General features: G+C 43.8%; 1 protein-coding gene across 1 annotated transcript in view; it reads left to right on the top strand.

Annotated features, from left to right (window-relative positions):
• The window catches only part of RELN (reelin), a 673,979-nt gene that overhangs the window by 566,096 nt on the left and 93,104 nt on the right, over positions 1-14,779 (top strand). Inside the window, exons 44-45 of the mRNA XM_066238313.1 lie at positions 2,749-3,007; positions 4,113-4,362. Of these exons, the coding sequence (XP_066094410.1) occupies positions 2,749-3,007; positions 4,113-4,362 (509 nt within the window). The remainder of the gene's footprint in view (positions 1-2,748; positions 3,008-4,112; positions 4,363-14,779) is intronic.

Genomic DNA, 14,779 nt, shown 5'->3' with positions numbered 1-14,779 from the left:
CTGGAAAATGACATTGTAAAGTACAGTGACGAAACATAATTGAATCAGAAAGAAGCAGAGCTGTCAAAGACTAGGCCTTCCATTGGAAATGCCGAGCTTCTCTCTTATCAAAGACTCCATTAAGACAGAATTTACATAATTTTTATTCTAAAACAGAGAGCTTTGTGCAGTAACTAGATGAGAAATGAAACATAGATAAACAGACAGAAGTTAATATCTGGTATTTTACAAGATGGTGACTAGGAAATGACAACATTTAACTTACTTGAACTTCAGGAAAATAGTGTTACATCTTCTTTATCTGTCTTCTGCAGCATACTTTTCATTAGCACTTGGACCGTATAGAAATTATTTGCACCATACTCAGTAGAAAGCCTAATTGAAATACAATATACCCTCACATTATTCACAATTAACTTTATATCCATTAGCAGTTTAAGAACATTCACAGTGTAGCTTTCTTCATTATAAGCATTTCTTTCCAATGTTCTGCTCATGCATTCTAAGCACTCATTTTCTAAATTGAACCCCATCAGTCAGAAACAAACATTTTAAACTGGCTCAGAGGATTATGTCCTGTCAAAATGTGTATCCTTTGATCACTTGATGAGCCAAATACTTAACCAGGGAAATAAAAAAAGGAGATTTAACATGTGTAAAATGGAACCCTGACCTATTTTTTGCAAGAGAAAAAAAAAGTTTTTGTTTTTTGAAACATTTCAGAGTAAATTAAAATATACCAAAACATATTGTCCTCTTCTTCCTCCTAAATATTTTGTTTATTGAATTATAAATTTGATTATGCTTCATAGAAAATATAATTCTGTGAGATAATTTTATAGTTAGAAGAAGCAAGGTTTTATTTCTCACCATCCTATTTTAATGCATATAATTTAATTTGATGTTCTTTATTTCAGAGTTATCATTGGCAGCTGCACTCTCTAATTTAGAAATTATTAGGTTTTTCTAAGTAATCTTGACATGGTTTATCTGTAACTCCATTAATATAAACAAGAGACAGAAAAGAGGCCCAGCTTGGCACACCTCTTCCAAAAGTGTTACAGTGGGTGACTTTAAATGTGTCTCCCAAAGCCAGTAATATGAGATCTAAAAATCTACTGGCATAAGCTGAGATTGGATGATTTTGCTAGTAAATGACAAACTACGTTTTCCCAATACAAGTAGACAATGTGCTACAAGTAAATGATTATTATTTTTATAGTATAAACGTCACTAGGCACTGGCCATGTATTTCTTCCATTAATCCAATGTTAAAAGCTCCATTATTTATCTCATCTCAGTAGCATGCTGTGTAGGATTTGCATATATTGACCTCAAAATGCTCCATGTAAAATCCCAATTTTCTCAGGTTAGGAGATAAATGAATACCCAGTTAATGGAGGTAGGGAGAGGAGGAACCCATGAAGAATGCGTGGTTTTATATATGGAACTGATAACTTTGATTATAAACCCCAATATATTTCATATGTGTGACATGCATACATAATTGGGTGTGTGTGTTAGGTTATACATGAAATTTATTCTGCATTACCACGTAGCACAGCAGCCAGACCAGTCACCAGCAGCTTGCCTGCCAAAGATAACATGTGAGCTAGTTTTCCTCGGCACCCCAGCTGCTTGCTGCCACTCCGCCCACCTCCCTGCCAGCTGGAAAGGCTGCCCTGGCCTGCCGCCACGGCTCCTGGTAGCCAGTATGGTCCGTTGCAGACCCAGCAATAGTCAAAGGTTGGCACAGCACACTTCCAGCACTACCCCACACTCATGCTTCCCTGCCCCTGGGCACCAGAGGCAAAAAAGAGTCCTAGGCTTGACACACCTCTTCCAAACGATGCCTGGCCTTTTATAAGGAAGTGTGTTACAATGGGTGACTTTAAATGTGTCTCCCAAAACCAGTAATTTGAGATTGAAAATTCTCAGCATAAGCTGAGATTGGATGATTTTGCCAATAAATGACAGACTACATTAATTATATTCTTTCAGTTTCAGATACTAAGGACAAGGATCCAACTTTGTCTTTTTATTATTATTATTAAGTGAGAGGCAGGGAGGCAGAGAGACAGATTCCCACATGTGCCCCAACCAGAATCTACCTGGCAAGCTTCCTACAGGGCGATGCTCTGCCCATCTGAGGCTGCTGCTCCGTTGCTCAGCAACCAAACTATTTTAGCACTGAGATGAGGCCATGAAGCCATCCTTAGCACCCAAGGCCAATTTGCTCAAACCTTTCGAACCATGGCTGCGGGAAGAGGAGAGAGAGAGAGAAGGGGGAGGTATGGAGAAGCTGATGTTCGCTTATCCTGTGTGTCCTGGCTGGAAATTGAACCCGGGACTTCCACACCTGGGCCAACACTCTACCACTGAGCCAACTGGCCAGGGCCCCAATTTATCTTAAGTAGATAACTCCCAAACATGGATAGTCTTTGAACCTCTTCTGTGTTCTTGTAGAACAGCCACAAGGCCCAGTGAATGCTTACTTTCCTCAGGCTCACCTTCATGGAAGGGCATGAAATATAAATATGGGTACAGAATTGCCTTTTTTCAGAGTTCAAATTTTTTAACTCCCTCTCACAGGAAAACTGGGCTTTGGAATTATTTCTTTGGACATTCATTAAGTCATTCTATTTATTAAAGTCATGCATCCCAATATCACCCTGTGTGCTTGTCTTTTGCTAACAGTGTGCATTTCTCATGTAAGTAAATGTCTACAGTGAAGTCTCCTTGTGTCAGATTTGTGCAGTTCTTCATGAGACTGGGGTGCGGGAAAGGCGTCCCAGACCCCAGGAGCCAGCCTGTGCTTCTGCAGTGCTCTCTCAACGGCGGCCTGTCGTGGAGTCTCCTGCAGGAGTTCCTTTTCAGCAACTCCAGCAACGTGGGCAGGTACATCGCCCTGGAGATCCCCATGAAAGCCCGCTCCACTTCCACTCGCCTTCGCTGGTGGCAGCCATCCGAAAATGGGCACTTCTACAGTCCCTGGGTTATCGACCAGGTTAGTCCCCTCAGGATGAACTATTATAATTTTGTCACTTGAATTGAATGTGGCATTTGATAGCACTTAGTCCAACCCCCAGTTCAGTAGAGGAAGCCCAGATTAGACAGTTGAGTGACTTGCCCAAGGACACGCAGTTTAGATTAGGTATGACATTTAGCTCCCTTTCATTCTCTTTCCTTCAGTTGCCTGAGCCTATAAAAATACGGTACACTGCTCACAAAAATGAGGGGATCAGGAACGTGTAGACACTCCAGTACTTTCAGCCTATTGAATGGTGCATTTTCACCAATGAAGTAAAAGTTGGTTTTGCATCTCATTGCATCACAAACAACTTTCTTTGATTTGTTTGTTTTTCTTATGTTCTTGTTTAATAAAAAAAAATCAAATGCTTCTTTTTTTCATCAATTCATATTCATTTTGAAATATCCCCTAATTTCTGTGAGCGGTGTAAATGACACAGCAGAAGGCCCAGGCCCTGCTCAGAGAGGGTTCTGCCACATGGATACAGGGACTTTGTCAAGCATGGAACGAGGTTATAATTCTCTGAAAAAGAAAATATGCAAATTAGCATTGGCGCCACACGCAGTAACTCCCAAATCCTCTTTTCTAGCCTTTGAAGGAATAAATAAATAAATAAATCTCCCAACATCCTATGGACAACTCTAAAGGATCTTCATACATAATAAAATGCATTTCAGACAAAACTCAAAGAACCTGTTAGCAAACTGGAATCCATGCACAGAATTAAGCTGAAATGCCTGCGGGTACTGCTGTCCTTAAATAGAAATTTTACATGAAAAATAATCACATGGAAGCCAGGTTTTGCTTTCCCAGCTTGGGCACATGTAGTTTCCAAAGCAGTTTGGCCCAGGAAGGCTGGGAATGGCTTTGTCTATCCTCCAATTTGTTTTCTGTAGCTTCTTGCCAGATGGGCAAGCAAACCACATAAATGAGAACATTCTTTCTGAAAAGCCCCTAACGTGTTTGCAGTGCACTGCCATTTCTGAGCAATCTGGCAGCTAAAAACAAACAAAGATGACTGTGCTTTTTCATATCTTAAAACCTAAATCAAAATTTGTGATTTTTTAAAACTACATTTCAGATTCTCATTGGAGGAAACATTTCTGGTAATACAGTGTTAGAGGATGATTTTACAACTCTGGATAGTAGGAAATGGCTACTCCACCCTGGGGGCACCAAGATGCCTGTGTGTGGCTCCACTGGGGACGCCCTGGTCTTCATCGAAAAGGCCAGCACCCGTTATGTAGTCACCACGGACATTGCTGTGAATGAGGATTCATTTCTACAGCTAGATTTTGCTGCCTCCTGCTCAGTCACAGACTCTTGTTATGGTAAGTATTCTGCCTTCAGGTAGAGGGACACATATGTGTGAATGGACATCTATGGCTGCCTCTGTCCAAGGACTACACTATACCTTTGTTAAATAACTAAAACATAGGTGCATTTTGAGTCATACCATAACTGCATTTTTAAAAAATGTATGTACATTGAGTTTTAGAAGTTTACTTTATTAATCATGTTTTATTTTTCAATTATACTTGACATAAATATTATATTCATTTCAAGTGTCCACCCCAGTGATTAGACATTCCATAACTAAGTGATCAGCCAGATAAATCTCATACCCCTCTGACACCTTACATAGTTATAAGACTATTAACTACATTCCCTATGCTGGACTTCGCATCCCCGTGACTATTCTGCAGCAACCAATGTGTGCTTGTTAACCCCTCACCCTTTCACCCAGCCCTCCAACCCCTCCCCTCTGGCAACCGTCAAAATGGTCTCTGTGTCTCTGAGTCTGTGTCTGTTCTGCTTGTTTGTTTTGTTTTTTAGACTCAATTGTTGATAGATATGTATTTATTGCCATTTTACTGTTCATATATTTTATCTTTTTTTCTTCTTCTTCTTAAAGAAGACCCTTTCACATTTCATGTACTACTGGCTTAGTGGTGAGGAACTCTTTTAGCTTTTTCTTCTATATGAAGCTCTTTATATGTCCTTTAATTCTAAATGATAGGCTTTCTGGGTAGAAGAATCTTGTTTGTAGGTCCTTGCTTTTAATAACTCTGCATATCTCTTTTCACTTCCTTCTGACCTGCAGAGTTTCTGTTGAGAAATCAGTTAACAGTGTTATGGAAGCTCCCTTATAGGTAACTAACTTCTTTTCTCTTGCTGCTTTTAAGATTCTCTTGTCTTTTACCTTTTGCATTTTAATTACAATGTGTCTTGGTGTGAGCCTCTTTGGATTCATCTTATTTGGGACTCTGTACTTCCTGGACCTGTGTGTCTATTTCCTTCACCAGGTTAGGAAAGTTTCCTGTCAATATTTTTTCAAATAGGTTTTCAGCTCCTTACCCTGGCTCTTCTCCTTCTAGCGCCCCTCATAATGTGAATGTTGCTTGGCTTGAAGTTGTCACAAGGCTCCTTACACTATCTATACTTTTTAGGATTCTTTTTTCTTTTTCTTGTTCTTATTGGATGTTTTTTACTTTCTTATATTTCAAATTGCTGATTTGATTCTCAGCTTATCTCTACTGTTGAGTCCCTGGATATTATTCTTCATTTCAGTTAGTGTAACCTTCACTTCTGACTACTTCTTTTCTATAGTTTTTATGTCCTTTTCTGTGTTTATCATCTCTTTGTTAAAGTTCTAAGTTCATTGAGCATCCTTGCAACTATTGTTTTGAACTCTACATCTAGTAGATTGCTTGTCTTCATTTTGTTTAATTTTTTCTTCTGGGGTTTTGTTCTGCTCTCTCATTTGGGACATGTTTCTTTGGCTCTTCATTTTGTCAGACTCTGTGTTTGTTTCTGTGTATTATGTGGAGCTGCTACATCTCCTGGGCTTGGTAGAGCGGCCTTATGTAGTAGGTGGTCTGTCAGGTCCAGTGCCATAGCCTCCCTGATACCCCCAGCTGGGCACTCCAGGTGCATTGCTCTCCCCCATGTGAGCTATGTATACCTGCCTGAAGTTGAGCTTTGATTGCTCTTGGCATGCCAATGGGAGGGATTTGCCCCCAGGTCGATTGGCTATAAGGACTGCCTGTGACCACTGACTACTGTAGAGGATCAGCTGTGCAGGAGCCCACCCCATAGATCAGGACTTACTTCAGTGGGGCTCTGGTGCCAGCTGAGTCGACCCCTTGAGAGAATCACTTGTGGAGGTGTGCAGGTGGTACTTGGATATTGCCTGAAGCTTTTCACCAGGTATGCTGGCTCTGGGGCCTCCTGGAAGGTGCAGCCTGAGGTCAGCCACTGCCTGTGTTCTGCTCAGGTCTACCTGGCATCATCTACAGTGCAGTCTGCAGATGGCTGCTACTTGCACTGGGCTTGGAGGTGCCCAGGTGAGGCCAAGCTATGAAGCAAGGCTGACTGCTGCTAGTGCCAGGTTTGGGGCCATTTAGTGAGAGATACAGGGCATACTGAAACCACAGGTTGTTGTTTGAGAGATTTTAGGATAGTCTGAAGAATGAGACAAGACAGACCATTTGTATGGATAAGCCACTGGAAACAGCATGGGTATGCCTGCAATACCCATGAGTAGGGAAGGTTCTCAGTATCACCAGAGTGGAGCAAGAGTGTGATCCAGGTTTATGGAGACTCAGATGTGGGCCTGCCTGCTGGGTCTGTGGGGGGGAGGAGGGTCTCAGAAAAGGAATACAGTGGTCCCTCTTCTATCAAGGGGGTTAGGTTCTAGAACCCCCATGATAGGTGAAAATCTGCAAAGTAGTGACCTTATATTTATTTCATTATTTATAGATATTTTAAGGCTTTATAAACTCTCCCTACATTCTTATAAACCTTTCCCACACTGTTATTAACCTTTCTCACACTTATGTTGCTTATTTACCACAGAAATAATTAAAATAATAAATATATAAAAATACCTATACATATACCGCAAAGTCCCACAATATAGCAAAAAATCTACAATACAAAATTAAACATATACAATTTTTTATTTGATTTTGTTATTTTTCTTTGTACCTTTTATATAATTTTAATTTATTGTGTTTACATAAATTCAAGTGTCCCACCGAATAAATCCCCCCAACCCTGTGTTCCCCTCAACATCACCTTTGCTCCCCTCCCCGCAAAGCCTTCCTCTCTTCCTCCAGGATTTGCTCTCCTGCTCTCTATAATGCTATGTTATATATCTATATACATAATTTCACAAATCTCTTTCCCTTCTCTGATCCCATCCTCTCATCCCCTTTCCCTCTGTTTGCTTACCCTCGGGTCCCTTGATCCCGCCTCTGCCTCTATTCCACTCCTCAGTTCACATTGTTCATTGGATTCCTCAAATGAGTGAGGTCATATGATATTTTTCTTTCTCTGCCTGGCTTCTTTTATATACTTAGCATAATAGATTCCAGGTCCATTCATGTTGTTGCAAAAGGTAAGATTTCCTTCTTTTCGTGGCTGCATAGTATTCCATTGTGTATATGTACCACTGCTTTTTAATCCACTCATTAACTGACACTTGGGCTATTTCCAGATCTTGGCTATTGTAAACAATGCTGCAATAGACATGGGGGTGCGTTTCTTTTTTTGAATCAGTGATTTGGTACTCTTAGGATATATTCCTAAAAGTGGGATGGCTGGGTACAAAATGTAGTTCCATTTTTAATTTTTTGAGGAATCTCCATACTGTTTTCCACAGTGGCTGCACTAGTCTGCAGTGCAGGAGGGTTCCCTTTTCTCCACATCCTCGCCAGCACTTATTATGTGTTGTTTTGTTAATGAGCGCCATTCTAACTGGTGTGAGGTGGTATCTAATTGTGGTTTTAATTTGCATTTCTCTAATGATTAGTGATGTTGAGCATTTTTTCATATGCCTATTGGCCATCTGTATGTTCTCTTTGGAGAAGTGTCTATTCATTTTTTTTGCTCATTTTTTTATTGTATTGTTTATCTTCCTGGTGTTGAGAGTTTTGGTCATAAATGGATACTGGATTTTATCAAATGCTTTTTTTGTATCGATATTATCATGTGGTTTTTCTCCTTCCTTTTTTTTATATGATGAATCACATTGATTGATTTGTGAATATTGTACCAGCCTTGCCTCCTGGAATAAATCCCACTTGATCATGATGTATGATTTTTTTCATGTATTGCTGGATCTGGTTTCCTAATATTTTGTTGAGAATTTTAGCATTTAAATTCATCAGGGATATTGGCCTATAATTTTCTTTCTTTGTGTTGTCTTTGCCTGGTTTTGGAATCAGAATTATGCTTACCACATAAAAGGAGCTTGGAAGTCTTCCTTCTTCTACAATTTTTTGAAATACCTTGAGAAGGATAGGAGTTAGTTCTTTGACTATTTGGTAGAATTCACCTGTGAAGCCATCTGGCCCAGGGCTTTTGTTTATTGGGAGTATTTTGATAACTGTTTTGATCTCATTTGTTGTAATCAGTCTGTTTAGGTTTTCTGATTCTTCCAGATTGATTTTTGAAAGATTATATGTTTCAAGGAATTTGTCCCTTTCATCTAGGTTGTCTAGTTTTTGTTTGTTTGTTTTTGTTTTTCATTTTTCTGAAGCTGGAAACGGGGAGAGACAGTCAGACAGACTCCTGCATGCGCCCGACCGGGATCCACCCGGCACGCCCACCAGGGGGCGATGCTCTGCCCATCCTGGGCGTCGCCATGTTGCGACCAGAGCCACTCTAGCACCTGAGGCAGAGGCCACAGAGCCATCCCCAGCGCCCGGGCCATCTTTGCTCCAATGGAGCCTTGGCTACGGGAGGGGAAGAGAGAGACAGAGAGGAAAGGACGGCGGAGGGGTGGAGAAGCAAATGGGCGCTTCTCCTGTGTGCCCTGGCCGGGAATCGAACCCAGGTCCTCCGCACGCTAGGCCGATGCTCTACCGCTGAGCCAACTGGCCAGGGCCTAGGTTGTCTAGTTTTGGGGCATACCATTCTTCATAGTATTTTCTTACACTCCATTGTATTTCTGCTGTGTCAGTTGTTACTTTTCCACTGTCATATCTAATTTTATTTTTTTGAGTCCTCTCTCTTTTTTTCTTGGTGAGTCTATAATAGTAGGGGATTAGTTAAAGGTTCATCAATCTTGTTTACCTTTTCAAAGAACTAGCTCTTGGTTTCATTGATCCTCTGTATTGTTTTTTTAGCCTCTATGTCATTTATTTCCACTCTGATCTTTATTATTTCCTTCCTTCTACTTCCTCTGCACTTTACTTGCTGTTCTTTTTCTAGTTCTTTTAGATGCAGGATTAAGTTGTTTATTTGAGCTTTTTCTAGCTTCTTGAGGTATGCCTGTAATGCTATGAACTTCCCTCTCAGGACTGCTTTTGTTATGTCCCATAAATTTTGAGTTGTTGTATGTTCATTTTAATTTGTTTTAAGAATATTTTTTATTTCTTCCTTAATCTCATTGTTAACACATTCATTATTTAATAACATGCTATTTAGTTCCAAGTGTTTGAATGTTTTTCAGTTCTTCTATTGTAGTTGATTTCTAGTTTCATGCCATTGTGGTCAGAGAAGATGCTTGATATGATTTCAATCTTCTTAAATTTATTGAGACTTGTTTTGTGTCCTAACATATTGTCTATCCTAGAGAGTGTACCATGAGCACTTGAAAAGAATGTATGTTCTGCTGCTTTATGGTGAAAGGTTCTGAAGCTATCTGTTAAATCCTGTTGATCTAGTGTGTCCTTTAAGGCTGCTGTTTCTTTGTTAATTTTCTTTCTTGAGGATCTATCTAGTGATGTTAGTGGGGTATTGAAATCCCCTACTATTATAGTATTGCTGTTGATCTTACCTTTATATCCATCAAAATCTGCTTTATGTATTTGGGTGCACCTATATTAGGCACATAGATATTTATAATGGTTATATATTCCTGTTGGATTGCTACCTTTATCATTAAGTAATGACCTTCTTTATCCCTTATTATAATCTTTGTTTAAAGTCTATTTTGTCAGATATAAGTATTGCTACCCCAGCTTTTTTTACATTTCCATTTGCATGAAATATTTTTTTCCATTCTTTTAATTTCAGTCTATATGTATCTTTTGGTTTGAGGTGTGTCTCCTGTAGACAGCATATGTGCGGGTTCTGTTTTCTTATCCACTCAGCTTCCCTATGTCTTTTCATTGGAGCATTTAATCCATTTACATTTAAGGTTATTATTGATATATGTCAGTGGTTCTCAACCTTTTTTGGGCCACGGACCAGTTTAATGTCAGAAAATATTTTCACGGACCGGCCTTTAGGGTGGGACGGATAAATGTATCATGTGACCAAGACAAGCGTCAAGAGTTAGTCTTAGACGGTTGTAATAGAGAGAATCTGGTCATTTTTTAAAAATAAAACATTGTTCATACTTAAATATAAATAAAACAGAAATAATGTAAGTTATTTATTCTTTCTCTGCAGACCAGTACCAAATGGCCCATGAACTGGTAACAGTCTGTGGCCCAGGGGTTGGGGACCACTGATATATGTAGTTGTTTATTGCCATTTTATTCTTTAAATCTACATTCCTCTTTTACTAGATTTTTTTCCCTTTGTTCTGTTTACAACAGGCCCTTTAACATTTCTTGCAGCATTGGTTTGGTTGTAATAAATTCCTTGAGGGGTTTTTTTTTGGGGGGGGGGTTGTCTGGGAAGCTTTTTATTTCTCCTTCAATTTTAAATGATAGCCTTGCTGGATAGAGCAGTCTTGGTTGTAGGCTCTTGTTTGCATTACTTTGAATATTTCTTGCCATTCCCTTCTGGCCTCATGTGTTTGTGTTGAAAAGTCAGATGTAATCCTTATAGAGGCTCCTTTGTAGGTGATTGACTGCTTTTCTCTTGCAGCTTTTTGTATTCTTTCTTTCTCTCTTAGCTTTGGTATTTTAATTATGATATGTCTAGGTGTAGGTTGCTTTGGGTTCTCTGTCTTCTTGAATTTGTGTGACTTTTTTCTTCATCTGTTTAGGAAAGTTTTCAGCTATGATTTCTTCAATCAAGCTCGCTATCTCTTCTTCTTTCTCTTCTCCTTCAGGAACCCCTGGGCCTGATGTTGTTTCTCTTCACGTTGTCACAGAGCTCTCTTAGAGTTTCCTCAGACCTTTTGATCCTCTCTTTTTTTTTTTTCTGTTCTGCTTCCCTGCTTTCACTTATCTTGTCTCTGAATCGCTGATTCAATCCTCTGCTTCATCTAGCCTGCTTTTAATTTCTTCTAGTGTAGTCTTCATTTCTGATATTATGTTTGTCATTTCTGTCTGATTTTTTTTATGACTTCAGTGTCCTTTTTGATGCTTGTTATCTCTTTGTTTAGGTGTTCATTATGTCCATCTGTTGTTGCTCTAAGATCCTTGAGCATCCTAAGAATCATTATTCTAAACTCTACATCAAGTCTCTTTGTTATTTCCATCTCATTCAGTTCTTTCTCTGGGGATTTCTCTTGTTGATTCATTTGAATTGCATTTCTATGTCTTCCCATTTTGTCTCTGTATAGACTGCTCCTTTGGATGTGCTGTTTTTGTAGCTAACTGAGTATAGAGTTGGTGTTGTCTGCCTCCAGCTTTCAGTTGTGTTGTTTCTAGATCTTCTTGGGTGGCCTCAGCTGTTGTTTGCAATCTGCTGTGGGCTACGTGTCTGCTGCTACTGCTCTTTTTTCTATTTGTGTCAGCATTTTCTATGCCTTAGCTGGGTCAGGTGTGAGAAGCCTTTCCTTAAGATACCACTCTAACAAGGGTTGTTAGGTTCTGAGCTGATGCTCTTCATATCTGGCCCCTGGATGTACCAGCCCTGGACCTCCCTGGCCGGAACCTGGCACAGATGAGTGGGGGTCACTTCTTATGACTGACCCTTAGCAACCTTCTTGGAGCTACAAGCAATCCAGAATTTGTGGCTGCCTCTGCTGGGTCCTGATACCTTTGTAAATATCAGCTGCACTCCTAGGCTGGCTTTTATGTGCTCTTGGCCAGTGTATGTGGCCTCTCTATTCCCAAGGCGTGTTCTTTCCGCTGGCCCCCGCTGCCGCCACCTCCTTGGGTACTAGGCACTGCCGGACGTGCGGGCTTATGGGCCGCAGCCAGGCTGTCCCGCAGGCCAGGGGACTTTCTGGCCGCAGCTGGGCTGTCTCGCAGGCGGGGGGGGACTTTGTGGGCCGCAGCCGGGCTGTCCCGTGGGCCGGGGGACTTTGTGGCCGCAGCCGGGCTGTCCTGCAGGCCGGGGGACTTTGTGGGCCACAGCCGGGCTGTCCTGCGGGCCGGGGGACTTTGTGGGCCACAGCCGGGCTGTCTCGCAAGCCGGGGGACTTTGTGGGCCGCAGCCGGGCTGTCCCGCAGGCGGGGGGCTTTGTGGGCCGCAGCCGGGCTGTCCCGTGGGCCGGGGGACTTTGTGGGCCGCAGCCGGGCTGTCCCGCAGGCGGGGGGCTTTGTGGGCCGCAGCCGGGCTGTCCCGCGGGCCGGGGGACTTTGTGGCCGCAGCCGGGCTGTCCCGTGGGCCGGGGGACTTTGTGGGCCACAGCCGGGCTGTCCTGCGGGCCGAGGGACTTTGTGGGCCACAGCCGGGCTGTCTCGCGGGCCGGGGGACTTTGTGGGCCACAGCCGGGCTGTCCCGCGGGCCGGGGGACTTTGTGGGCCGCAGCCGGGCTGTCCCGCGGGCCGGGGGGCTTTGTGGGCCGCAGCCGGGCTGTCCCGCAGGCGGGGGGCTTTGTGGGCCGCAGCCGGGCTGTCCCGCGGGCCGGGGGACTTTGTGGGATGCAGTCAGGCTGTCCCGCGAGCCGGGGGACTTTGTGGGCTGCAGCCGGGCAGTCCCGCAGGCCGGGGGACTTTGTGGGCCGCAGCCGGGCTGTCCCGCGGGCCGGGGGACTCCTCGGCTTGCCAGGCTCCACCTCCCGCAGGCACACTGAATGGCCTCCAGGCTCCGCCCCTTGCCGCCATGGCAGGCCACTGGGCTCTCGCTGCTGCTGTGTAGGCTGTCTTGCTGGGCTCTACCCCCCACAGGGCCGCTGCTGCAGCCAGGCCCTCTTGTCCTTCAGAGGGTACTCAACAGTTTGGGGGGTGTAGCCCAGACCCCAGCACTTCAAACCTGTGTCCCTGATGCATCCCCTGCTTCTAAGCATCTGTTGGCACTGACTGGAGCAGGAGAGCCTCTGTTGTGTGGGGTAGTTGCTTCCCTTTGCTGGCTTGGTTCTCCCAGGTTAAATGGGCACTTTAGGTTTGGGGAGTGACCCAGTACATGGGTCAGTGTGACTGTCCCCCTCAGTCTCTCCCTGTGCCCCCGAGACTACACTCTCCTCTCACAACTCCAGTCCTCTTAGTGCTCCCCACTCCCAGAGCCCCCGGTAAGTGGCTGTGAACGAGGTTTTCTGTGTGGTCCCTTTAAGGTGGATCCTGGGTCTGAGAGTTCTGTCTCCCTCTCACAAACAGTAACCCAGCTCTTCTTCAGCTAACTACTGTCCATACACCTTGTCGAGTCTCTGGGACTCTAGGCTGGGGTTCCGGTCCTAGGGCTGAGGACCCACAACTCTCTGGGCAACTCACCTCACCGTGAAAGACCCCCAGGCCCTGCTCACTCCTGGGAGCGGGGAAGCCCTTTCCGCATCCCCTAGCTTCCTACCAGCTCAGCATGGCTCCTCCGGTGATGCTTGGTTATAGATTCCTCTTAGTTTAGTCCAGAGTTGGTTTTTTAACTGGTTCCTCAGTTAAGTTGCAATCCACTTTGGTTCTGGGAGGTGGGAGTTGTAACATCCGCCTACTCTGTTGCCATTTTCCCTCTCTAGATATATACAATTTTAAAATCAGCAATACAGTGAGACCACAAAAAGTGAACCGTGATATTGCGAGGGACGACTGTAATGTGTTCTGCCAGCACTTGTGTCTAGTGCAAAGCTGGCTCCCAGCTCTCACTCTGATGCCAGACACTTTAATACCTCCCCATATGTCCCTGGTGCCTTTTGAGCTGCTGCCTCAGTTGCTGGAGCTCACAGGGAGTGAGTCTGAGTAAGTCCGTGCTCGGGTCCTTTGAGAGGAACTGCCTGGGACTCCAGCAGCCCTCCATCTCACTCAGCTATAATTCCCACTGGTTTTCACAGCCAGAAGTTATGGTGACTTCTCTTCTTGGCACTGGAACCCTGGCAGGCAGGCCTGGTATGGGGCTGGGGTCCCTCACTCTTCAGGGGGCCTTGGCAGTTGAGATAAACCTTCTGACTTTTATCCACCACGTGTGAGTATGGGACTAGCTCATTCTGACTCTCAGTTCCTCCTACCAGTCTCAATGTGATTTCTTCTTTATATCCCTAGTTGTAGGACTTCCATTCAGCTAGATTTCAGGCAGCTCTGAATGATGGTTCTATAGTTTTGTTTTGGTTTGGTTTTTTGTTTTGTTTTGGGTTTTTTTTGTATTTTTCTGAGGTTGGAAACCGGGAGGCAGTCAGACTCCCACATGCACCCGACCAGGATCCACCCGGCACGCCCACCAGGGGGCGATGCTCTGCCCATCCGGGGTGTCGCTCTGCCACAATCAGAGCCATTCTAGTGCCTGAGGCAGAGGCCACAGAGCCATCCTCAGCACCCGGACCAACTTTGCTCCAATGGAGCCTTGGCTGGGGGAGGGGAAGTTTAAGACAGAGAGGAAGGAGAGGGGGAGGGGTGGAGAAGCAGATGGGCGCTTCTGCTGTGTGCCCTGGCCGGGAATCAAACCCGGGACTCCCGCATGCTAGGCTGATGCTCTACCACTGAGCCAACCGGCCAGGGCCTAATTATAATTTTAATGTCTGGAAGTTTA

The sequence above is a fragment of the Saccopteryx bilineata genome, chromosome 7 (assembly GCF_036850765.1).
Source record: "Saccopteryx bilineata isolate mSacBil1 chromosome 7, mSacBil1_pri_phased_curated, whole genome shotgun sequence".
NCBI lineage: Eukaryota > Metazoa > Chordata > Mammalia > Chiroptera > Emballonuridae > Saccopteryx > Saccopteryx bilineata.
The sequence above is the reverse complement of the archived record's forward strand: the minus strand, read 5'-3'. Positions and strand labels throughout refer to the sequence as shown.